Source organism: Mytilus galloprovincialis, chromosome 6 (assembly GCF_965363235.1).
Source record: "Mytilus galloprovincialis chromosome 6, xbMytGall1.hap1.1, whole genome shotgun sequence".
In the NCBI taxonomy this organism is placed as follows: domain Eukaryota; kingdom Metazoa; phylum Mollusca; class Bivalvia; order Mytilida; family Mytilidae; genus Mytilus; species Mytilus galloprovincialis.
Genome location: NC_134843.1, coordinates 56,576,312 through 56,602,432, shown reverse-complemented (window position 1 = coordinate 56,602,432; position 26,121 = coordinate 56,576,312). Strand labels below are relative to the sequence as shown.

The following is a 26,121-nucleotide window of genomic DNA, read 5'->3' as shown; positions in this document are numbered from 1 at the left end:
TGATTTGACAATAATATAGATATATACACGTTGTATTTCTAAATGATAAGAAAACGGATTAGTTTATATATCTATGAATATAAATATAAATATTATGCCAGGCAACAATTACAAAACACTGTAGAGAAAACTAAAGATTGGGTAACACGAGCTCTGATCTCAAATGTGCCAAATTGCTTCAATAGTAGCACAATGTAGCATACATCAAGAAAAAAACGCAATGATTAGTTACATTCTTTGATATAATAATCGAAATAAGAATCAAATTGCTGTCGCTACGACAATAGATAAACAACGTTTTCTGTATTATTAACACCGTGAAAAATTACTTCATGAAGTTCATTATCTCAACAGAACCCTTTCGCAAATAGGACATGTTGGACGAGTGATTGGGAGATTAGGCAAGCATATATCATACATTTATTGTCTAAATAAATTCATAACTTACATATGGGATGTTTTAGAAAAACGTGTCAATTTAACACTGTTTTGTATATGAATGAAGATTAATGTCAATCCTACCAGAAGGTCAAATATTTCTGATCCTTAAATAAAAAATAACTGTAGATAAGAAAATGAGATCGGTCGTGTATAATTATAAACTTACATCTGAACATTCACAGATATACCCCCATGTTATCTAGGTGACATGGTGCATCATTCCATTCATAGTTAGCTTGTGACAAAAAATGGACACAGTCTTCATTCGTAGAATTGCTCGGTTCGCCTAGATGCCAGTGAGAATAACTAACTGCCGAAGAGTCACCAACCCATCTCAAGTCACCTTCTTTCTTTACGTCTGCCAATCCCATCCAAGAGCCAAGTGTGTGTTTAACTGATTCTGTTTCAACGATAACAAACACATAGTATAGTAAAAAGTGTCAGTTTATAAGTGGACAAGTATGTACCCAAATCAAAATGACCCTACAAGTAAGCATGGTACGATTGACATCATCAGTAAGGCGACGCTGTTATTTACAAAAAAATGTATTGCTGTGTTACTAGATTTTTAAACAATAAATAAAGTTTCAAATGTTATAACAACCACAGAGGTTTGAATTTGAATTCAGGTAAATTTCAGAATTGGTTAAGAAATGAATTGATACAAAACTTCTTTTTGAACTCCAAAATAATAATAATAATAATAACAATAATAATAATAATAGAAATAATAATGATAATACATGTAATAATTATAATTATAATAATGATAATAATGATTATGTTTTTATTATGATTTTTGAATAATACTGTAAGATTTGAGTAACGTTCATATTTAGTAACAGAAATATAAGGAACAATTGATAATTCACCAAATAAAATCTTTAAAACACAATCTAAAGCGTAGTTGACACACTAAATACATTGTACCTATCGTGGATGTTTAACAAGGTCGATGAAAAAATTATTTGTTATACATTTAACAATTTTTTCATTCACTGATTTATGTGAGGAATCAATATTTCAATGCCAGAAGGTTAGCATTCCTTAAAATCAAAATTAGTAATATACTATTACACACAATGTTAACCAAATGTCAGTTATTAAATAATTTAATCAGCATATTTTGGTGGATAAGTGATCAGTTGAGTATATCATGACCGATGAGAACATGGAAACGTAAAGGGTTGAAAAAATGTAATGTAGATATAAGAAAATGTGGTATGAGTGCCATTAATTTTGATTAGATTTTTAAAATCTTAAAAATTATTAACACATTCTTTTTCTCCCATTCGCATACATATGCTCCAAACATGTTACAATGTCAGTGTGAGTTATCATAAGTAAAATATATTTACTTTTAAGCTTGTCAACAACCCATGAGTTTTCTGCTGAATCTGTAATTTGCACAAGATATCCTCCAATATTTTGACATTGTTTCTGGAATGACAGTATTAGAACATGATACCCTGGACAATAGCAAAACATTATAATCATTACTTTAAATGTCTTCTTTTGACCTTTCAATGATTTCTTCAATCTATCTGCATACTTTTAAAGAGTATTAGTTACATTACAAAGTATTGACAGAATATACGAAAAAGGAACATAGGACTTGAAAAAAAAACCCATTGCATTACTAAAGCCCGCAGTAGTATAATTACAGTGATGTCTTTAAAACTCCTTAATCATGTTAATATACCGGAAACTACTCACTATAAATAACCCTGCAAGAGTTCGGTTTTTTATATCTAAACATATTTAAGACAAATTAAATTGTTTACCAAAAATCTTGTATGTGGGTCTTAGGTAGTGGCACTTTGAAACAGTTCTTCCTACATACAAATAATAGAGAAGTATTGAGCCAACACCTGCTGAATCATCGAAAAGCTCTTGGTTCCATTGAATTTACCAGAAGAACGGAAATTTGTGGATCATTACCTTTGTAAGTGTAAATAAAAGAGACCTACCGCAGCATCATGCCAATTTTTCCCATCAGGTGAAAAAAAGTAGCAGTGAGTTTTGTATTTTGTCCAACCAGCAGGACAATTCGCAGGGGCAGTGCATTCACCAGAGGCTGTAAAAGTACATATATAACGTATAATACAAGAACTATTCTCAATGTTAAAATGAAAAATCGCTGATTGTTTGTTTCACTTTCGACTGTTCGCGAAGTACTAATTTAATAAGTGATTTTAACAAACACTTCACAAATTGAAAATCTATCTCGTTAGAATTTACACTATCACATTTTCTTTTCATTTTAGTAAAGATCATTCAACATTTTATATCTAATAGTTGTCGAATTGTTACAAACTGGATCTTCAGGATGTTCGCTACTCTGTTTCAAAAGAGCAAGTTTAAAAAATAAAACTTTTATGAATCATTGATCATAAAAACGCAGAAGAAAATGAAATGTCCGTGAGCTTGTTTTTGATATATATATTTGCCAATGAAAATTTGGCGGGAAATAATTCTCTCTAGATTTGTCATGTATTTAACATTGGCACTTTTTATCCGTTCAAATGAAGTGGATGTAAGCAATCGCAGCATGTATAGACAATCGTGCAGTCTGTAAAATCAGAAAACCAATATCTTAATGTTTGCTATAAAAGGCATAGACATTCAAAATAACCATAAGCATTGCACTCAATGGAGACTGTTTATAATACAAATGTTCGATATAAAACAGTTCTTGTCTCTATTAATCTTTTTGCAGTTCCAACAAGTAAAAGTTTAAATTCACCTTTAAGCTTTTTTTCTATGGACTGAAGCATCCTAGATATCATTGATTTCTCATCGGATATGTCACATGGATTTGAAAAAATCATAGAAATACAGCACATGAACAGAATTGCAGAAAGGAACATCCTGTAAAAACTAATCATAATCATAAAAAAAAAATGATAGATCAACGATCTTAGTCTGATTTACGTTGTCATTGGTTCTTTCCTTAACAGACGGAGGGACAAATAACTTCAATCGCACAACATTTCCAAAACTGTTTAATGTTTAAGAATTGTATCAATCAAAGTTTTTACATAAGTGATTTATTTTGATATATTTGTATTTAAATGCCAGTCTGCCTAAGAATCAGGCAGTGGTGAAAACATGACAAAAAAACCCCACCAAATTTGACATTGATTTCAGTTCATAATATATAGTTATGCACAAAAATAACATCCATTTCCGTTTTCTGTTCTGGTAATAGAAGATACAATTTGGTTGAAATGCACTAGAAATTAACAAATAAGTGGAGATAACTCTGTAATTTGCTCTCATTCTAACCAATTATCTAACCGAGTTATTTGATATTACCAGACACACACAAACGAAAGACTATTTTTTTTTAACTCAGGATGATGGTTAGTATTAAATAGCATGATTAGCTCAATTGTTTTTTTCTGATCATGTTTTGATTTTTACCTAAATTGCCTGATTCTAAGGAAGATTGGCATTTAATGATTTGATGAAAGTTGACACTGAACGAAAGTCAAAGTAAAACGATATAACGGTTGAATGGGAACTTTATAAAACTAATATTTGGTTTTATTTCTGAAAGCATGTTTATTATATCACATAGAAATAATGAACGCAAGTATATTTGAAAATACTTCTGTTTTGATACCGATTATAGTGAATGTATAATGTTCTAACGTCTGTATATTACAAAAGATATGTAAAGATGTTTCTGTGATATTTTTAATTGAAATAAAATTAAATAAAAATAACTTTTTATCAAATCATACGACATTTACAAAAGTATATACAAAATATAACAAACCTTTTTGGTATTTGATGTAAAGTTAAAAAGCTGCTTCTGAATATTTGTGTATGATATATTGCGAACAATGCAACCTTATTGTGTATATCTTCTCCTGTTACTATACGTACATGTATTGTATTACGGTAGTAAAGTATACAATATCTGCAAACGATTGTTTCCCTTGAATTTGCAATTTTTAACTTTGTGACTGATCCGTTATCCTGATTTTGATTTTAGTAGTAAGATTATTTTATTTCAACTATATTTTTCCTGAATTTTATGACTCCGAGATCGTTAACTGTGAATGTGTTCTGTATAAGGTTTGCAGTTAAAAGAATTAATCAAAATGCATGAGACATCCATTTTGTTTTCTTTGCACAAACCTATGAATAGGGATCACAGATCATGTAAACAAAATGCGTACGCTTCATCTTCACTAGATAACTGTTCGCATTGGCTTTATTTTGAAGTTACATTGAAGATTTACACCTTTATTTTTTGTTGTTTGATAATTCAAGTTTCATGCTAAGATTAATTACTCTCTTGAAATTATCATTCATGTATTATGTGTATCATACGATGTTTATTTACATGTACTTGCATTGATGTTTTATGTAACGCTCGTAATATTTCATTAGTTAGAATATATTACTAAGCTTTCTATTCTTTAGAACATCAATTAGTAATTTCGTCTAGAATTTTTCAAGGAAACAGCATTCCAACGATTCGAGTTACATAAAACAACCATATAAAACATAACAACTTTGTTTGTTTGAAGTAAGTACTAAATTGGTATCAACAAATAGGTTAGATGTCATATAAGGACAGAAATCAAACAAAAATACATTGTATATCAAACAAACACCGAGACTCTTTTCATGTACTTGTGAACTAAGTTCCTCTAAACATTTTTTTAGGGAGACTACAGATGGGTGGAGTCCTAACCTGTACACCAAGTTAACTTGATAACCAGTCATTTGGACTGGTCAAAGTTAACCTGTGACCAAATTTAGGACTGCTCCTACCAGTCCTAGGACCAAAATCTAGTTAACTTGAAAAGCGGACTTGGTCCTAGGACTGTTTTTATGTCTGCCAAAAAGTTAACTTCGAAACAAGTCCGCTATTGCTATAAGTTAACTTCGAACCGGTCCTGCCGTAAAGTTAACATAAGTTAACTTAGAAACCAGTCGTGCCATAAAGTTAACATAAGTTAACTTCGAGACTAGTCCTGCCACAAAGTTAACATAAGTTGACTTTTGCTATGATAAATCCGATCAAAACCAGACCTGTTCCCAAGTTAACTTTTGACTGGTCTGCTCAACACTAAGTTAACTTGTAACCAGGACCGCCCTACATCGATTTTTTAAAAATATTTTTTAATATCTTTGTTTCGTAGTATAAACATCGAAAATAGAGTAAAACTAATACTTCCGTTATATAAACAGGATTTAATACAAATATTTGAAAATAAAGTTCGCATAAAACGTTGCTTGAAACACAAATTTATCTGTGATCTGCCTATCTATAAATTAAAAAACGATCTTGGTTACAATGATAACGGGCACTGAATATATATTCCAATACCTATCAAATTCAACCATATTTGCACTTTATTTATATGTATATCTATGAAAGGACGTATTTTAGAGGAAAGCATCATTTTAACACATGACTACAAATTTTTGTTCGCATAAATTTAGGGTGCCAGCATGTCCTCCTTTTATTCAAAATATTGATGCATAAAAAATTTAGTTACGTTTTGATACCTCATGCTGACTTGTACAACAAAATTATTTGACCGCGTTGACCAAAACTGACCATGTGTGCACTTTTATTTATAAATTTATATACCTGCATAGTAAATCAACCATATTTTTTCAAATTTTTGTTCGCATAAATTAAGGGTACCAGCATGTCCTCCTTTTATTCAAAATTTTGATACGTAACAAAATTTCAGTAGTTTTGATGCCTCATACTGACTTGTACAACAAAATTATTTGACTGAATCAACTAAAACTGACCATATGTGCACTTTAATTTGAAAATCTATATACCAGCATAGTAAATCAGCCATATTTGTTATGTCAGGATTCAATGTATATTACAATGGACAGCAATATTGCTATACAATAACAACAATTTTTTGTTTGCATAAATTTAGGGTGCCAGCATATGTCCTCCTTTTATTCAAAATATTGATACGTAACAAAATTTCAGTAGTTTTGATACCTCTTGCTGACTTGTGCAACAAAATTATTTGACCGTGTTGACCAAAACTGACCATGTGTGCACTTCTATTTATAAATTTATATACCTGCATAGTAAATCAGCCATATTTTTTCAAATTTTTGTTCGCATAAATGTAGGGTGCCAGCATGTCCTCCTTTTATTAAAAATTTTGATACGGAACAAAATTTCATTAGTTTTGATACCTCATATTGACTTGTACAACAAAATTATTTGACTGCATCAACTAAAACTGACAATTTGTGCACTTTAATTTGTAAATCTATATACCAGCATAGTTATTCAGCCATATTTTTTATGTCAGGATTCAATGTATAATACAATTGACAGCAATATTGTAATACAATAACAACAAATTTTTGTTCGCATAAATTAAGGGTGACACCATGTCATCCTTTTATTCAAAATATTAATACGTAACAAAATTACAGTAGTTTTGATACCTCATGCTGACTTGTCCGGCAAAATTGTTTGACCGCATCAACTTAAACTGACCATATGTGCACTTTGATTTGTAAATCTATATACCCGCATAGTAAATCAGCCATATTTTTTATGTCAGGATTCAATGTATAATACAATGGACAGCAATATTGCAATACAATAACAACAAATTTGTGTTCGCATAAATTTAGGGTGCCAGCATGTCCTCCTTTAATTCAAAACATTGATACGTAAAAAATTTTCAGTAGTTTTGATACTTCATGCTGACCATGCTGACTTGTACAACAAAATTATTTGACCGCATCAACTAAAACTGACCATATGTACACTTTAATTTGTAAAGTTATATACCTGTATAGCAAATCAGCCATATTTTTTGTGTTAGGATTCAATGTACAATACAATGGACAGCAATATTGCAATACAACATCAACAAATTTGTGTTCGCATACATTAAGGGTGCTAGAATGTCCTCCTTTTATTCAAAATATTGATACGTACCAAAGTTACAGTGTTTTGATACCTCATGCTGACTTGTACAACAAAATATTTTGAACGCTTCCACCAAAACTGACCATATGTGCACTTAAATATGTAAATCTATATACCATATATACCCGCATAGTAATTCAGCCATATTTTTTATGTCAGGATTCAATGTATAATACAATGGATTGCAATATTGCAATACAATAACCAGCTGATAACAACAAATTTTTGTTTCGCATAAATTTAGGGTGCCAGTATGTCCTCCTTATATTCAAAATATTGATACGTAACAAAATTTCAATAGTTTTGATACCTCATGCTGACTTGTACAATGAAATAATTTGACCGCATTGACAAAGACCAAAACTGACCATATGTGCACTCTAATTTGTAAATCTATATACCAGCATAGTAAATCAGCCATATTTTTTTTTATGTCAGGATTCAATGTATAATACAATGGACAGCTATATTGCAATACAATAACAACATTAACAACAAATATTTGTTCGCATAAATTTAGGGTGCCAGCATGTCCTCCTTTTATTCAAAATATTGATACGTAATAAAATTTCAGTAGTGTTGATACCTCATGCTGACTTGTACAACAAAATGGTTTGACCGCATTGACCAACACTGACCATATGTGCACTTTAATTTGTAAATCTATATACCATGTATACCCGCATAGTAAATAAGCCATATTTTTTAATGCCAGGATTCAATGTATAATACAATGGACAGTAATATTGCAATATAATAACAACAAATTTTTTTCGCATTAATTTTGGATGTCAGCATGACTGTCCTCCTTTTATTCAAAATATTGATACGTAGCAAAATTTCAGTAGATTTGATACCTCATGCTGACTTGTACAATGAAATAATTTGACCGCATTGACCAAGACCAAAACTGACCATATGTGCACTCTAATTTGTAAATCTATATACCAGCATAGTAAATCAGCCATATTTTTTTATGTCAGGATTCAATGTATAATACAATGGACAGCTATATTGCAATACAATAACAACATAAACAACAAATATTTGTTCGCATAAATTTAGGGTGCCAGCATGTCCTCCTTTTATTCAAAATATTGATACGTAACAAAATTTCAGTAGTGTTGATACCTCATGCTGACTTGTACAACAAAATGATTTGACCGCATTGACCAACACTGACCATATGTGCACTTTAATTTGTAAATCTATATACCATGTATATCGCATAGTAAATAAGCCATATTTGTTTTATGCCAGGATTCAATGTATAATACAGTGGACAGTAATATTGCAATATAATAACAACAAATTTTTTTCGCATTAATTTTGGATGTCAGCATGTCCTCCTTTTATTCAAAATATTGATACGTAACAAAATTTCAGTAGATTTGATACCTCATGCTGACTTATACAACAAAATTATTTGACTGCATCGACCAAAAACTGACCTGCATATGTGCACTTTAATTTAAAAATCTATATATATCCTCATAGTAAATCAGCCATATTTTTGATGTCTGGATTCAATGTATAAAATAAATGACCGCTGTTGGGATGGCGCCTCATTATCTTTTCCTGGCACTCCTGTGAACATGTTAGTAGGACGGCAAATGTAAGCAATACCCTTATGAAACTGAATTGTTTGCCGCAAACTTGCAGCAGACTTGCTGCAAGCTTGCGGCAAACAAAAAGTTTGCTGGAACACAGAAAATAGTGTTTGCAGATGTTTGCCCTAGCTGCAAACTTCCGGCAAACATTGCTGCAAGCTTGCGGCAAGTTTGCAGAAACATCAATGTTTGCCGTAAGATTGCCAGAAAGTTTAAAATAATAAAGAATGTTTGCCGCAAGATTGCAGATTACTTTGACCATTCAATATGTTTTCCGCAAGATTGCAGAAAACTTTGACCATTCTATATGTTTGCCAGAACATTGGCGGAATAACACAATATTGACTGGGCATGCCTAGTTGGCACTTCCTGGATGCTAACAATTTGAAATTTTGGCTAGGTCATGTTGGTTGTGTTTGGAAATGCATTTCACATATATAAGAGATCACGGAGGCATTTTGGTTCAATAATAATGGGATAATTAGTATGTAATTGTGTAAGTAAATGATTCATAGAACTGCATGTTTTAATAAAATAATTAATGCTATCATCATACATAATTAAGTAAGCAACTATATATGCATGTATGTGTGATTAAAAAACTTAAGCTATTATAAGTTTGAATTTGTTACTGATGTACTGCACCATCATGATCATGTTTATTAAGATTAAGTTAAATTCTGTAATGCAAGAGGGACGAAAGATACCAAAGGGACAGTCAAACTCATAAATCTAAAACAAACTGACAACGCCATGGCTAAAAATAAAAAAGACAAACAGAAAAACAATAGTACACACGACACAACATAGAAAAATAAATAATAAACAACACGAACCCCACCAAAAACTAGGGGTGATCTCAGGTGCTCCGGAAGGGTAAGCAGATCCTGCTCCACATGTGGCACCCGTCGTGTTGCTTAAGTGATTACAAATCCGGTAAATAGTCTAATTCGGTAGGTCATATTCATGAAAGGGAAAGGGATTGTAGTTACGACGTAAGGAACATATCCGATATCATTTGTGAAACGGTTATTCCATAACGGTCAACCAACTCGTGATGGCGTCCGTAAAATTTACGAAGGGATGATTTCAACTTCACCATTTGGAACTCTTGGTTTAATAGCTTCCTTGTGAGCAGCAAACCTCTATCAAGAAAATCATGATAGGAAATGCAAGCACGGGAATATCGTATCAATTGGGAGATATATACCCCGTATGCAGGTGCTGCTGGAATGGTGCTACTTAGAAATGGAAAGTTCACAATTGGAAAGCTGAAATCATCTCTTTTGTCGTAAAGTTTTGTTGACCCTCATTGTCAATTTCTAGATGTTAGTCAAGATATGAAGCCGACTTAACTGTATCTGTAGTATCCTTTATCTCTAGTTCGATTGGATAGATGCGTTCCACATAGTCACCAAATTTTGAATTGTTTAGTGAAAGAACATTATTTATATAGCGGAAAGTAGAGTTAAAGGATATTGCTAACTTCTTATCTTTCCTAGCAATTATACCTAGCTTTATACTCAATACATCTTGAGATTTTACCTTTTTCTGTTTTTAATACAGGTATATTATATATAATTATGTCATTTGAGAATGACTCCTGCCACTTTTTCAAAACTCAAATGCATATATGTATTTCCTCACATCTCACGAGTTTGCAAGAATTCTTTCAATGGCTGTTTGTATAAAGACAGGAATTGACTTTTTAAAAATGTTTCTGTGTAATTTGAAAGAGATAAATTGAATGTGTCTACACACATGACATTGGTATATATGTGTAGTTCCTGCAAGTTTGCCGCAAGTTTGCAACAAACAATTGCCGCAAGCTTGCAGCAAATAATTGCCGCAAGCTTGTGGCAAATCTAATTTGCATAATTATGTTTGCCGCAAGCTTGCAGCAAACTTCATTTGCATGGTAAAATGGTTGCGGCAAGTTTGCAGCAAACGTTTGCTGCAAGCTGTTTGCTGCAAGCTTGCGGCAATGTTTGCTGCAAACTTGCGGCAAATGTTTGCCGCAGGGCTTATTTTTCGGTATGGGTAAGCATTATAAGGAAAACAATTAATGCAATTTTTTTCCCGCATACATTGAGAATGTCAGCGTTTCATCTCTGTATTCATAATATTGAACAGTCACTAGGGTGTGTAAAACGAAACTATTAGGCCGCATCATCCAAGTACATGTACCAACACTGACATGTCTGAATTCATTTGTGATTTTTAATAAAAAATGTATTTGAGGTTCTCTTCTGGTAATAGTATACTGTAAATCTATTATGTCGGTTGATTGATATTGTTTGTAGTTAAACGTCAAGTGACAACTATTTCATTCATGTGCACAAATCTCTCGACAAATCTGACGAATTTGACGAGATTGTTGGTAGTTTTACCACATCGTACATATCCGGACACTGTACAACTGTTCAATTTTCTTTAGAATATTCTGCGGAAAAAGAATAGTAAATCCAATCCAAATAAGTAGAATAACAATGAAATATCCATGCATGTATAAATGCGTAAAGTAAAAATTATGAAGGGACAGGTAAAAAACGGGGAACGAAGTAACGTCGACAAAGATGTTGATATCCCATGATATACGAATGTTGTTCCGATGCGTTGGATAAGCCTAATTTCTATCCGCCTTCTAATTAAAAAAATATGGTAGCTCTATGTAATTGACTATTGTTTATAAGAATATATAAAAATAAAAAAAGAAAGAATTGTGTTGTCATTAATAATGTCTAGTAGAGTATAGCGAGTAAAGAAATTTGCTATCAGAGGCCTTCTTGGGAAGAACAATGCGAATGTTGTTTATACATATTTTAATAAATCTCAAGTCTGATATGAAAAGTCGCAAAAACGATAACATTTCATAAGCAGACATGTCCCCAGGTCTGGTCAATAGCAGACTTGTCCACATGTCTGGTCAGAAGCAGACCTGTCCACAGGTTTGGTCTGGGGCAGACCTGTCCTCAGGACTGGTCAAAAGTAGACTTGTCCACAGGTCTGGTCTGGAACAGACCCGTCGATAGGTCTGCAGCAGTCATAAAAAAGCGGACCGTAGGTCTGGTCCACCATATACGTAGACGAAGTTAACTTGCTGGTCTGCTTAAAAATTCTCAAGTTAACTTAAAAAGCAGTCAACAAGTTAACTCTAAGTTAACTTTTGTCAAGGTTAGGACCGCACCCATCTGTACCATGAAAGAAGGATACATAAAATTTTCATTTGAGTTATATAAGTTGTAACATTTTAGCTGCATTGTATTAAGTATATCCGAAAAGGTTTATAAAAAATTAGGGAAATGATGATTTCTATAAATAGCGAAAAAGAAAAGAACAAATTACCATGGAAAATACTTCAAGGTGCATTTTTTATCATTTAACAACAATTTGACATCCAGAAGTTTTTTTCTATCATTGCGAGGAAAGATAATTTATTTTATGAGACAAAGATGAATCAATATTTAATACATATTCTAAGCGTTACAATAATTTCAATCATCATGTAGCTCTTCAGGCGCTGAATTAGAACACCAAATCATGAAATGAAAATTAATAATATTAGTAAGGTTGATCGAATTCGAACCTGGTATTTTTTTTATCCGTGTATTATTTAAAACACAAAATTACAAAATACTCCACGTGGAATCTGAACGAGAAGTTCCTGCACAAATGGCAATATCAAAAGCTCAAAAACCTTAAACGAATGGAAACAACATTTGTATTCCTCATTCGGTACAGACATTTCACTATGTAGAAATTGTAGATTTAACATGTTTGACAGCTAGACGACGGGTGCTACATGTAGAGCAGGATCAGCTTACCCTTTTATGAGCTGCTGAGATTACCACAAGGTTTTGATTGGGTTCGTGTTGCTTAGTCTTTAGTTTTTTATGTTGTGTCTTGTGTACTATTATTTTTCTGTTTTTCTTTTTATTTTTTAGCCATGGCGTTGTCCGTTTATTTTCTCACTAATAAATTCTTCTTCTGAACTCCGCATATTATAAAGGTGTCTGAGTCAAGTGATTTAAAACCAAGCATTTTTTTTATTCAAAAGTCAACTAAAGTAGCAATTATTGTTTCTTTCCCATTAGCATTTCTTCTGTTGTGTTTATTTGTTTTTAATATTTACAAATACTTTTAAAACTGTCCAAGTCTAGACTTTCAGTATGGAATAATACTAATTATGTATTCAAAAGCTTTATTGGCGGACCTTGCTTCATGCTCACTTTGGTGTTTTATAGTTGACTGTCACAATGATTATTTGTAAAAGTGGTTATTTAGTATTACGAAAAAGTTTACACAATATAATATGGTGTTTTATAAACTGTTAATTGTTATCATATATGAGAATAAATACAAAAGAATTTCTGTTCAGATTTCTTTAATGAAATTAAAAGTGTCCGTCTTCTACTGACTGCTTGCTTTCCTCTCATCCCTTGGACGGACGACAGTTCGAGGCCTGTAAGGAAAGAAAAAGGAAACATGAATGTGTCTGAATATATTTCATTCTAAAATAAGACATCTTTATCGGAGGAAATTTAAAACAGTTGTCACGTAAAATGACTATCAAAGATAATAAACCTTTATATTCTTTGCAAAATTAAATCAGTATATCAACCTTAAAATTAAAACAACTATTTGTATTTTTTCTGTAAAAAAAGTATTGCAGTTTGCATCACGACTGATATTTCTTTTCAATGTTTGACTATATGATCCCTTGTTTAGAACTTACTTCCACAGGAGTAATTTGACAATAATATAGATATAAACACGATGATTTTCTGAATGATTCGAAAACGGGTCAGTGTATTATATGATTATTAATCTAAATATTGAGCCACATAACAATCTACAAAACGCTGTAGAGAAATTTATAGATTGGACAACACGAGTTCTATCGAAATCCGAGCCTGATCTCATATTTGGCAAATTTCCTCAATAGATGCATAAGGTAGCACACATCAAGATAAATTCAATGATTAGTTACATCCTTTTATGCAATAATCGAAATAAGTATCAAATTATTGTCGGTACGACAATGGATAAACAACGCCGTGAAAAAATATGACTTCATTAAGTTCGTTATCTAAATTTAACCCTTTTGCAAAGAGGGAATGCTGGAAGAGTGATGGGTAAATTCGACAAACATATATCAGACATTTCTTGTCTAAATAAATTCAAATCTTACATATTGGATATTTTATAGAATAAAAAATACATAACTGTAGATATGAAAATGAGAACGGTCGCGTATAATTATAAACTTACATCTGAACATTCACAGATGTATCCCATTTGATCTATATTGCAATTTGCATCATTCCATTCATAATTAACTTCTGACCAAAAATGACCACAGTCTTCATTCCTAGAATTGTTCGGGTTGCCTCGATTCCAGTGAGAATAACTAACTGCTGAAGAGTCATTAACCCATCTCCAGTCTCCTTCATTCTTAAAGTCTGCCATACCCATCCAATATCCATATTTGTGTTTAACCGATTCTGTTGCCAATAATAAACACACACATACATAATTTATAAAGGGCCAATCAAAACGATCTCACAAGTAAACATGCTACAACAAACAAACATCAATAACACGACGATGTCATTTATAGCTGTGTAACCAGATTTTCAAAAAATACATATGTTTTCAAAATGATATACGGCCTGTTTTTTAAGACTCAAACTAGTTGCTGGTTAAAAGTAGTCTATAACATGTTTTTGCTTAATCCATTAACCTGTTCAAAGGGAGTATAAAAACGCAACGGTTAAAGAAAATGTTTAAGCTAAAAACCATTTGGAAAATATCTAAAACATGCTTTTAAATCCGGTTAAAATGTTCTTTATCCATTTAACCGTATGGTAGAGACCGACCTATCACAAATCTGTTAACCATAAAAAACAATTCTTAAAAATGAAATATATCCTAAAATGTAATGTTCATGCATTGTAGTAAATATAATGGAATTTGATGCAACTGTCATACAAGTGAGAATTGTAGCGCTATAAAACCAGGTATGGCTGTCATTTTTCTTTAATTATTGTAGTTTTTTTTCAAACCTCTACCATTGTTTTCTAGTTACATAGTTAACTGTCCCCTTTATTATATGCATATAAATTTGAGCAAAAGGCTTTGAAATCAATCCTTGTTGATCATTGTTGATGTTAGCATGTATTTTTGTTATATTTCCGAACTTAGAGAACTTGCTTTAACATACATTGTAAATTATGGCAAAGTACCGTTGTTTATTCCGTTTATTATACCTCAGATATCATTTTCTTTATATTTATAATAAGTACACAATATTTTTTAATTTTTTAAATTGCAAGCGTTGAACTATTGTGCCGGTCAATAGTTTCCAATTATTGGACTCGATGAAATTCTTTGACAATAAGCGTCATTATATTTTGTGGAATTTCCGAATTGGGGGATTTTGAAATTACCGCGGGAGTATCGACATCGCGTTTAACCTATTGTACCTAAGGTTGACATCAGCGCAGGACGTAGCATTAACAGTTCAGAATTTTTATGAATTAAATGATTTGGTTGGATTTCAGATTTGTATATAATGATAGTTGATTTGTCATCGCTATTTACTGTCTGTTGTCTTTTTCGATATTTTTAAACACAACCGACTGGATTTTCGTGTAATAGTTAGTTTATTGTTCCCTACGACACAATTAATGCCTCGGCTACGCCTGAAGACAACAGTCTCACCTCGGTAAACAATAAACTTACTATTCCACTCATATCCAGTCAATATGTATACAATACTACCTTGATTGAAATGAAAATATACACTAACATTTTCCATTGAACTGGAATTTATCTCAGAAATCTTTAAAAAATATTTTCACACACTTTTTCATTTACATTTTCTTAACCTTTTGATTTTTTGGTCAAGTTTCTAATACATATGTCCCAAACGTATGACAGTGTTAGTGCGAGGTATCATATATATAAAATATACTAACTAGTGATCATGTCAACAACCCATGAGTTTTCTTCTGAGTCTGTAATTTTTGCAAGGTATCCTCCCATAGTTTTACATTGTTTCTGGAATGATAGAAATAGCATGTTATACCCTGCAGGACAATTACAAAGCATTGAATGCATTAGCTTTAAATTTCTATTTTTGACTGTTCAGTGATTTCTGAAATCTATCCGCACACTATTTTAGAATATTTATAACTACCCAAAGTATTGACAGAAAATGCCATAGAAAACAATAAGACTTGAACAAATGGCAACCATTGTATAGCATGCATAAACAAGCCGGTTGAACTGATTTTACTACATGTAAAATTACAGTGTTTAAAAAAAAAAATCCTTTATCATCTTAATTTACCAACAACCACTCACCATTTGTCCAATATCCTTGCAAGGGTTCTTTTTTGTTTAAATTACAAGCTACTATAGATTTAAGATTTGTGAACTAATATTTTACATGTTGGTTGTATGAAAAAAGTAAAATCACAAAAAAACTGAACTTAGAGGAAAATCAATTCTGAAAGTCCATAATCATGAAGTGGTACTTGGAACCAGTACTTTCAACAGAGAAGTATTGACCCAACTCTTAATACATAATTGAATAGCTCTTGATTCAATTGAATTTACCAGATTAACGGAAATTTGTGGATCATAACCTATGTAAGTATAAATAAACAAAAGACATACCGCAGCATCATGCCAATTTTTACCATCAGGTGAAAAAAAGTAGCAGTGAGTTTTGTATTTCTTCCAACCGGCTGGACAATTCTCAGGGGCAGTGCACTCACTAGATGCTGTTAAAAATAAATATATAACGTTTAAAACCAAGAACACCGCTCGATGATAAAATAAAAATTCACTATTAAGTATGTGTTTCACTTTCGACTGTTCTCGAAGTTTTTAAGTGATATTAACGAAAGGTAAACAAATTGAAAACCTATCTCGTTGAAATCTACCTCACCACATTTCTATTTTATTTAAACATAGATAATTCCACATTTGTTAAGAGTTGTTAAATTGGTCAAAATTGAATCTTAATTGAAAAAAGTAAGGACACGAACACACATATATTATAGTCGGCTATAAAAGGCCTCAACATTGTATATATAACACATAGCCAAGGTTGACAATGCTTTTTCGAGGGGTAACAATCTGCTCTATCACCCTCTCAGCTATATGTGTTATTTAATTTATTATACTGAATGTCTTATTATTATTGTCTTTTACACATTAATTTTATTTCTATTTTCTATGACGTCACGTACATAACAACGTTACGAGAATTAGAAAAAAACAACTAAAGTTAAGCAAGATGTTTTTTTTTTTAAATTTTACATTAAAATAATAAAATCTGAGCCAAAGAGCAGAATTTATGCATAAGAAAGCCATTGTTTTTTTTTATTATTTGATGTAAATTCAATTCATTTTCTTTTAAATTATCAATTTTTGATTGGTCGGGACGAGAGGGTAACATTCACAAAAATTGTCACCCGCTCAGCCATGTGATAGAGTAAATTAACACCCTCGTATTAGCCAATCGAAATATGGCATTTTAACGTGAAGTATAATAATAAAAATTATCCTATGCATGTCACCGGATACTGTTAAAATTCAAATATGAAGTATTAAACATTGCTTGTCTCTTTTAATCTTTTTCCATTTGCCACAAGTAAAAGCTTTAATTTACCTTTAATCTTGTTTTCTATGGACTGAAGCATGCACTGAACCATGCTGGCTAGCATTGATTTTTCTGTGGATATATCACATGGATTTGTTGAACATGTTGAATCAACCATAGAAATGCAACACAGAACCAGAACTGCAGAAAGGAACATCCTGTAAAAATAATCATTACGATTAAAAATAAGTAATAAATCAATGCTATCTTGTTTATAGTTTGGAGTTTAGTATGGCGTTCATTATCACTGAACTAGTATATATGTTTGTTTAGGTGTCAGCTGAAGAACGCTTCCGGGTGCGGGAATTTCTCGCTGCATTGAAGACCTATTGGTGACCTTCTGCTAGTGTTTGCTCTATGGTCGGGTTGTTTTCTCTTTGACACATTCCCCTTTCCATTCTCAATTTTATCTTAGTATGATTTATTCTGTCATGAGTCCTTTCTTTAACAGATGGAAACTAATTTTGGAAGGGTAAATATTTCCCCAAAACATTTAAAAGTTTTAGAGTTGTATCAATCTAAATATTGATAAAAGTGCTTTATTTTATTATATTTGTATAAATCTTTTTTAAGGTTGACACAAAACCTGGAAATTTAATTTCATCTACGTTTAGAAATAAAACGATACAACGGTTGAATGGAATCTTCATCAACCGAATATATGTTTTATTGGATCGCAAAGAACTAAAGAAAGCAAGCTACTTTCAAAGTATTCTTGTCTAGATACCGATTTTAATAATTGTATTATGTTATGACGTCTGTATATTATCTGATAAATATAAAATATTAGGTCAATGTCAGAAAAATATAAACTTTTGTATGAGGCTGACAAAATGTTTTGTGCCGAGTACAATTTTTTAAATATTTTTATGACATTGACCTAATATATTTTTTATACTGCAACTTAAATTAATACATGGATAGCTATTTAAATTGGAACGCAAATTTCAAACTTAAGTTCGTTTCTTAATAAACTCCTGACTGTGGAAAAAGTGTTTCAGGATGAAATTGACGTTGCACAAAATATAGCTGTGTTACTATATTTAGGAAATAAACACAACTAGTTGCAGTATAAATAATTATATTACATTGTATTACATGTCTCTCATAATATTCATAATTCAAATAAGATGAACTGAAATCAATTTTACGATACCATAAAAATACAATTGTATATAAAAAAATAACAAACCTTTTCGGTATTTGATGTAAAGTTAAAAAACTGATATTGAAAAATAACTTAATATTGGTTTATGATATAAGAATAATGTAACCTTTTCGTGTATATCTTTTTCATCCAACTGTTATTATAAGTATGGAATTACAGTAGTAAAGTGTAAAACATCTGCAACCGATTTTTTTCCTTGGAAATATCAATTTTTAACTTTTTGACTGATCCTACATTTGTAGTAGAATATAGTTGGCAGTACAAGCAACTATTTTTGGTAGTCCATGTATCTGTATTTATATTGCATGTATTGATAGTTGGATTCTTACCAATTTTGTGACGTTAGATTGTGTATAGTTTAGGACCTCAGTGCCATACAAACTGTTTGACAAGGCGTACGTTTGCCAGAGTTTTGATGAGACGATTATATTTAGCGATATTCTTTTCTGGCACTCAGTCCAGGACCAAGCATAGCATGTATAGTACCTCGGGCAACTTTTAACCGGTCTTCTGTATTTATTCTTTTCATTCCAAAATGTTTAACATCTTTCTTTTCGTCAATTTTATTATTTCCTAGATATACATTTAGTTCTTGTTGCATTTTTGTTAACGGCACAATTTCAAAATTTGTATGATTGTATAATACAAAGTTTTGTTTGTCATATTTTCGACTATATCTAGTAGAGCCTGAACCTCATGCTATTTGCTGGTCAGTTTGGCAATGTCATCCACACAAGTTGGATTAACACCATTAATGTTGCCTATTCTTGCACCTATGCTTGACCTTTCTTATGTCTCCAAGATGCTGGTTATATAGAACAGTCGATAACTCAGCACCTTGACTTACACCTAATTCTTGAATAAATTTATCTGAAATGCTATTGTTCCGTTTAACTTTAACTGTTACATTCCTGTATATATTTCTAAGCAATAACCCCATATTTCCAACAATTACTTCAAGATACATTTTGTTAAATGGATTTTCGTGATGTAGTTTATCGAAAGCCTTCTGAGCGTCGTGTAATCAATATGAGTTCTGGTAGGGTTTCTTTGTAAAAATCTGCAGCAGCAGATACAATAAATGCAGTATCTAATGACGATGCTTATTTTGTGAAGCCTCTTAGTAGATTACTTTGAATTTTGAATAGTTTATGTTCGAACCAGTCTTTTAAAATACCTTTTACTAGGATAGAAAAGGTTTGGTTGCTGTAATTCCAGTATAATTATCTGGATGTAATTTATCTTTCCCACTCTTGTTTACCGGAAAAACTACACTTTCTTTTGTTTTTTGTGGCAGATCTTTATTTTTAAATATAAGGTTCACTAAATGCAGTTACGTACGTTAAAAGTACTTCTGGTATTAGTTTGAAATGTTCTGCTGATAGTCCATCAGGACCACTTCTTCCTACACTTTTAAAACATTAGTATTGTAAATTTCTATATTTGTTTTTGTTTCCAATTCTTCTATAATTTTGTTTTGTATCTTTATCACTTTATGCTTTTCTGTACTAAAGTTTTGTTGACAGTTGAGATTGTCAAGTTTGTATATATTTTCAAAAAACAAAATTCCATCTACTCATCATTAGACCTAGATCTGATTCTTTAATACCATTAAAAACTATAGTGTCATTTAAAAAATGCTGTTACATTTTCTGTGGCCCATAAGGTTTGTGGAACAACTTCGTCATTTTGAGATGTCTGCATAATTATCTGAGATAGTGTATTTCTTTTGGAAGCATGTGCACACAGGCTACTTTACGTGGCTTGTTCATTCCTTTATACTTGCTATTGTCCAAACTATCATTTTTCCTTTAAAAAAAAGCCAAATTCGACAGTTTTGATGCTTAGAGTTGATTTGATAGAGTATCCTGCACATTAAGAGTTCCTTTTGTAAATTGGCGTGTATGGTCATCTCTCGAGGCCCGTCCGTGCCCTCAAAAAGGATGTTGTTCTCTATTTTCAGTACTCAATATAGGTTCTTTGACTGAATTTGCACAATTGCGTAACTAGATTTTGTCTACCACAGTCCAAATTTGTTTCACTGATGATATCGGATATGTTCCTTATTATAACACCCTTCCCTTTTTCACGTATGTGACCTATCGAATTAGACTATTTACCGGATTTGTAATAACATAAGCAACACAACGGGTGCAACATGTTGAGCAGGATCTGCTTACCCTTCCGGAGCACCTGATTTCATCCTCATGTTTTGGTGGGGTTCGAGTTTCTTAGTCTTTTGTTTTCTATGTTGTGTCATGTGTACTATTTTTTGTCTGTTTGTCCTTTCTTTTATAGCCACTAGAACACAACCGCGAAATCGCGGGCATTCAGAGCTTGGATGAAAGTATGTAAACTGTTGGGGAATTTTTGTAAAAGATTTCATGTCTGGAGAATTTCAGAAAAGGTAATAAATTTCAAAGGTACTTGAACAATTTAAGCCCTCTCCCTTGCTTCCATGGTCCGTTATTATTTTTTTCTCTTCAATTCCATTTTTGTCGCGTTTCTGTATACTTTGAACATACATATACTATAATTAAAGTGTATTTGCTATCAACTATCAAATTCAAGTTTCCCCTCCTAGTGATCACTGCTATATTATATAGAGAGTCTCTATCAATGCGACTGGTGCTAATTATTGTCCTGTCTTCGAGTATGAAATTTATGAGCAAATTAAATCCGGAAGTCCTGTTTGACTTAAAAGCGAAATCGCGCTGATTTTAAGCTTGGTTGGATGTATGTTTACTATTTTAGGATGAATTTTTGTAAAAGATTTCATGTCTGGAGAATTTAAGAGATGATATCAAAAATCAAATACGTACATGGAGACAGGACAATATTTTTAAGCCCTCTTTTTTTCAAAGACCGTTATTATTTTGTTTTCTATTATATACCATTACTTTCGCGTTTCTGTATACTATGAACATACGTATCTATATTATAAATATCAAAGTGTATATAATTTCTATAAACTATTAATTCTAAGTTTCTTCTCCATGGCGATCACTGCTACATGTATACTATATAGGCAGTCTCTATATATATGATAGTAGTATATTAATCATAGTATAGATGCAGATAAAATCGAAAATAATTGTCCTGACAGGCTGTCCCCGTCCGAGTACTTATGAAAATTATGTGCAAGTTTAAACCGAGGTATAATAATAGTGGTTCGTACGACCTGAATACCACGATATGGACAACGCACTGATTGGCTTATTTATTTTTCCTTTTTGTTATCTATCATTCGATTGGTTCTAAATGTTAAAACCGGAATTCATACCTGTTGAGAGAAAGGAAGTCGATGACTAAAAGTCGGTTAGGATACGGAATATATCTGGACTCATTTATTTTCGTTTTTCTCCCAAAATAACCCAAACTGAATAGTCATAAGAATAGATGACAAATGCGACTATGCAAGGTACCTATAGGACACAGAGGCATGATGATTAATTTATTATGGGAGGAAGAGAAGTGACATACAAAATGAGGTCTTCTCGTTTAATAGTATAGATGGCGTTGTCAGTTTATTGTCGATTTATGAGTTTGACTCTCACTTTGGTATTTGTCATTGTCTGTATTCGGCTCATTATCCCCATTTGTTAGTACAGTAGTATTACATGTAGCTAAACTGTCTATAGTTTTGCATGTTTTCAAATATTTGCGACTGGCCAACAATATCTTGTCTTACTATTGGCTTTATTTCAATGTGTCTTGACCATATCCTCAGTGTTCAATATCTTATTGCTACAGTTCTATTAAGTTGTGGGTAGCAGAAACTCTACAGACTTCATGAGGATGAAACCCAATCTAAATTAGAAAAGCCAAATCCATTTATTATGTTTATAATGCCTCTTCACAAAAATCAAAATAAAACAATTCTTCTTTCTTAATATGATTTTTTAGACAACAAAGGCTGTACAGATTACATACATGTAATTATACATTACAAAGAATAAACAAAATTAACGCATAAGTATTAGAATATGTAAAAATACTTGAAAGAACTTCCCCAATCTTAAGGCTAATTGACGATTTAGATTTCCTTTCACTTGTTCTTAATTTAAAAACATTAACTAGAATAGTCATCTTGGTCTTTAAATACGGATTCAATATTTTCAAACCCAATGTGTATTGTAAGTGATGGAATTTCACCTTCAAGTGGTTCTTGACGTACTTGTACCTTTTTGGGACTAAAACCACGTTCAATTTCCCATTCCGAAAAAAATAATGTAGAATGAATTTAAACTGTCTAATGTTTCACTATTCTGAAGAGAAAAAAAAAACCTCTCTCTTTATCCAAGAACCAACATAAATTAGAGCACTTAAAGGAGAAATCCCTTCACCTACAATCCACGTGGAACATGTAGAACCACTAGGGTATCAGTGACCCTTGAATTGAAAATGAAACATTTCAAATAAAGTAAAATAAAAACCATAATAATTCTCAATAACTCCTTAATTGAAAATATAACAAGATACTAAAAACATTATTTTCCCTTTGCAGCCTTTATCTTGGCAGTCTCTTATCTGATGACTTGTACTATTGCAAAATAAAAAAAACACCTCTCTGACATATTCCAGAATCTTCAAGTTTTTGGAATAGTTATATTTGTACTTAGTGTCTTTTTTGTTGTTATGGATGAGGAATGGATAAATACCCTGCCTTGTCCTGTGTGTGTTTGTGTTTAATACTTTTTCTGCTATGTGTTGGACGGATTAGTTAAGCTACACCATTTTTCCTGGTTGAGTTTGAGAAGGGTTGAGCGCTATCTACCATGTTTAACCCCGCCACATTCTTTATGTGCCTGTCTCATGTCAGGATTCGGGAGTCCAATGCTTTTCCTGTCTGTCATATTTGTTTTCCGTAGATTGTTTTGTTATGAATTGGCCGTTTGTTTTCTCATTGAAATGGTTTCATACTTTTATGTCGGGGTCTTTTATAACCCATTTTACTATTTGGATTTTTCTAATTTTTGATGGCCATGAGTTGCTTAGAATTGGTTAAATCCACTTCAACTGAACTTTGGTGGATAGTTGTCTCATTAGAAATGATACGACGTCTTCTTATATTTGATATATTATGTCTTAGAACTCTCCGTAGAATGTTTTGACAAAAGAACGAGGTAGACTTAGACAAAACCCTGGCTAAATTTTTACTCGGACACCGATGACATTTTACAAAGTCTGAGTAGCAGTTACGAGTTCTGGAATATCGTATGAGTTTTGTTGATTTGAGAATGTCATATTCAATACTCGGATAAAGTTGTTATATAGCTGCTAAGGTGAGGAGAATTTATAATTTCAAAATAGAAGTCGTCTCGTTTGTCATGGATTCTAGTATTGAAATGACTGTTGTTGTCAAATACGGGGTTAACGTCTATAAATGAGGTGGAGGAAGTTGTATCTGTAGTATCTTTAAACTATGTTTTAGGAGGATATGTGAATGAAACCAAATCACAAAACTTTTGTTTTTAATGGAAAAAATATCATCAATAAAACTGCATATGATAAGGTCGTCGAGTCGGTGTAGAGATGGTTCCCAAGATAATTCCAACAACCTGATTAAAATTCTACATCAAAACTCAACATAAATGATACAAGGTCATCCAAATTTAATAATACTAATTATGATTATTTGATCTCCATCGGAAACCCAAGTGAACACAGTTACACATAGAACCAAATATAGTGGAGTGACAGGTCAAGAAAAAAAGGGGCTTATTTTACGACTTTAATGGACCTGCAGGCCAAAAACGATTTCTTTGCAAAGACAATTATACCTTAAGTTAATTGTTTTGCCCGGTCGTAGACATTTCATGCAGAGCATATTTTTTTTATAAAATGGAAAGAAAAAAGACATTTTGATTTTTTTTTCAAATTTCAAGATGGGAAAAAATTGAATTTTGTTACTTTTTTTTTCTTTTGACATATGATTTTGCATTTTATACAGAGTTTTATTCATAATGTAAAACTAGAATTCCATATTTTTTTCTAAATTTTGTCCATTGTCACCCAGTTTATCGAAAGCACACTCTGTGTTATTTTAAAGAAGTGGTTACAACATTTGTAAATTTAGATTACATTGATAATTTTATGATTTTCCGAATTAAAATGTTTTAAACTTCCTTTGTAAAGTTTCGAAGCCATTCCAAGTCAGTATTTCTTATAAAAAAAAACTTTAATGAGGATTTTTAACTTTGCATTATAGTTCAATGAATATGATATGGACCTCCTCGTTATTCTGGTGCTCACTGAAAGATTGCAGTAATGTTTCTAAACTTCCTGTCGACAAACTGCGAAAAGTCCTGGCAATAACAGAATGCATACGTGCTTTAAACATAAATCTGTCAACCCCATTTCATCTTGCTTTGGATTTACAATTACACCATGAGTTTGGCTCAATTTTTTATAATTGAAAAGCCAAACTCTCATGGTTTTTGTGCATCCTATTCTAAAGTAGGTAGATATCGGACAGGTTTAGCAAATTTTGAAATAGACAGAATCCAAGACATGTCCTATGTTACTAATGGTATTGCTGTAATTAGAAAAGGTGGTCGTACAGGAGGGAGCAGAAAATATTGAGTTAAGGAAGTTCGCTGCTCAGGTTAAAAATAAATAGCTTTCCATAACACATAACATATTGATAGGGGATTAATTTAGGAATCAAAAAAGCAAAAAAAAAAAATTAGGGGTTAATGGGGATTTTTGGCGGGAAAATGTTCTCTCTTGATTTTTCATATTTTCCATAGCTTTATCATTGACCAGTTAAAGTTCTCAAAAGCTATTTAAAAAATAAATAAGAGTTTATAAGACTTTCACAAATGGCTTATTATTATACATGTAAAAGATTTATAAAAAGAAAAATGGGGGTCCATGGCCAATTTTTATTTTAAGCATTCAAATGGAAAAAAACAGAGGATTTCGAAAATCTGACAAAAAACAACAACATGACAAGCAAACATCCTTAAATGCTGAAACAATCGATGGTAAAAAATACATTTCAGTCCATGGCTAGAGTTGTATGTCAGTATCAAAACGAATAGGGTTGGCTTGGTCACTCCACTAATACATGTAAGAAAGACATTTAAAACAACTTGTATGCATAAGTGCTACTGTGGTCGTAGAGCCTCACTTAATATACATTACTTTAACACCTCCATTTATATAAAAACCATACCAGTCCTGTAATTCTTGCTCAAAAGATATTTTAATCCTTGTTTTAAAAATTCCAATAGGAAATATTTTAATATAGGAATAATTTCTCTATCGCGCAAAT

The 26,121-nt window shown here is 31.9% G+C and overlaps 2 protein-coding genes across 2 annotated transcripts; both read right to left on the bottom strand.

The window, feature by feature from the left end:
• Positions 1-617: 617 nt before the first annotated feature.
• Positions 618-3,317, bottom strand: LOC143079937 (perlucin-like protein). Its single transcript, XM_076255562.1, has 4 exons — positions 3,188-3,317; positions 2,412-2,518; positions 1,800-1,881; positions 618-841 (listed from the first exon to the last, which is right to left on the bottom strand). Exons 1-4 carry the CDS (start codon positions 3,309-3,311, stop codon positions 618-620), a joined length of 537 nt encoding a protein of 178 aa, XP_076111677.1. The 5' UTR covers positions 3,312-3,317.
• A 10,050-nt stretch (positions 3,318-13,367) lies between these two features.
• Positions 13,368-18,898, bottom strand: LOC143079931 (perlucin-like protein). Its single transcript, XM_076255555.1, has 6 exons — positions 18,867-18,898; positions 17,684-17,832; positions 16,684-16,790; positions 15,981-16,062; positions 14,272-14,504; positions 13,368-13,462 (listed from the first exon to the last, which is right to left on the bottom strand). Exons 2-6 carry the CDS (start codon positions 17,829-17,831, stop codon positions 13,433-13,435), a joined length of 600 nt encoding a protein of 199 aa, XP_076111670.1. The 5' UTR covers position 17,832; positions 18,867-18,898; the 3' UTR covers positions 13,368-13,432.
• Between the last annotated feature and the right edge of the window lie 7,223 nt (positions 18,899-26,121).

Coding starts and splice junctions, on each gene's coding strand:
- LOC143079931 (XM_076255555.1), bottom strand. CDS start 17,831: ATGTTCCTTTCTGCAGTTCTGGTTCTGTGTTGCATTTCTATGGTTGAT. Junction 16,791..17,683: donor CATAGAAAACAAGATTAAAG/GTAAATTAAAGC, acceptor TATTTTTAACAG/CATCTAGTGAGTGCACTGCC. Junction 14,505..15,980: donor GGTTGTTGACATGATCACTA/GTTAGTATATTT, acceptor TATTGGCAACAG/AATCGGTTAAACACAAATAT.
- LOC143079937 (XM_076255562.1), bottom strand. CDS start 3,311: ATGTTCCTTTCTGCAATTCTGTTCATGTGCTGTATTTCTATGATTTTT. Junction 2,519..3,187: donor CATAGAAAAAAAGCTTAAAG/GTGAATTTAAAC, acceptor GTACTTTTACAG/CCTCTGGTGAATGCACTGCC. Junction 1,882..2,411: donor AAAATTGGCATGATGCTGCG/GTAGGTCTCTTT, acceptor CTGTCATTCCAG/AAACAATGTCAAAATATTGG.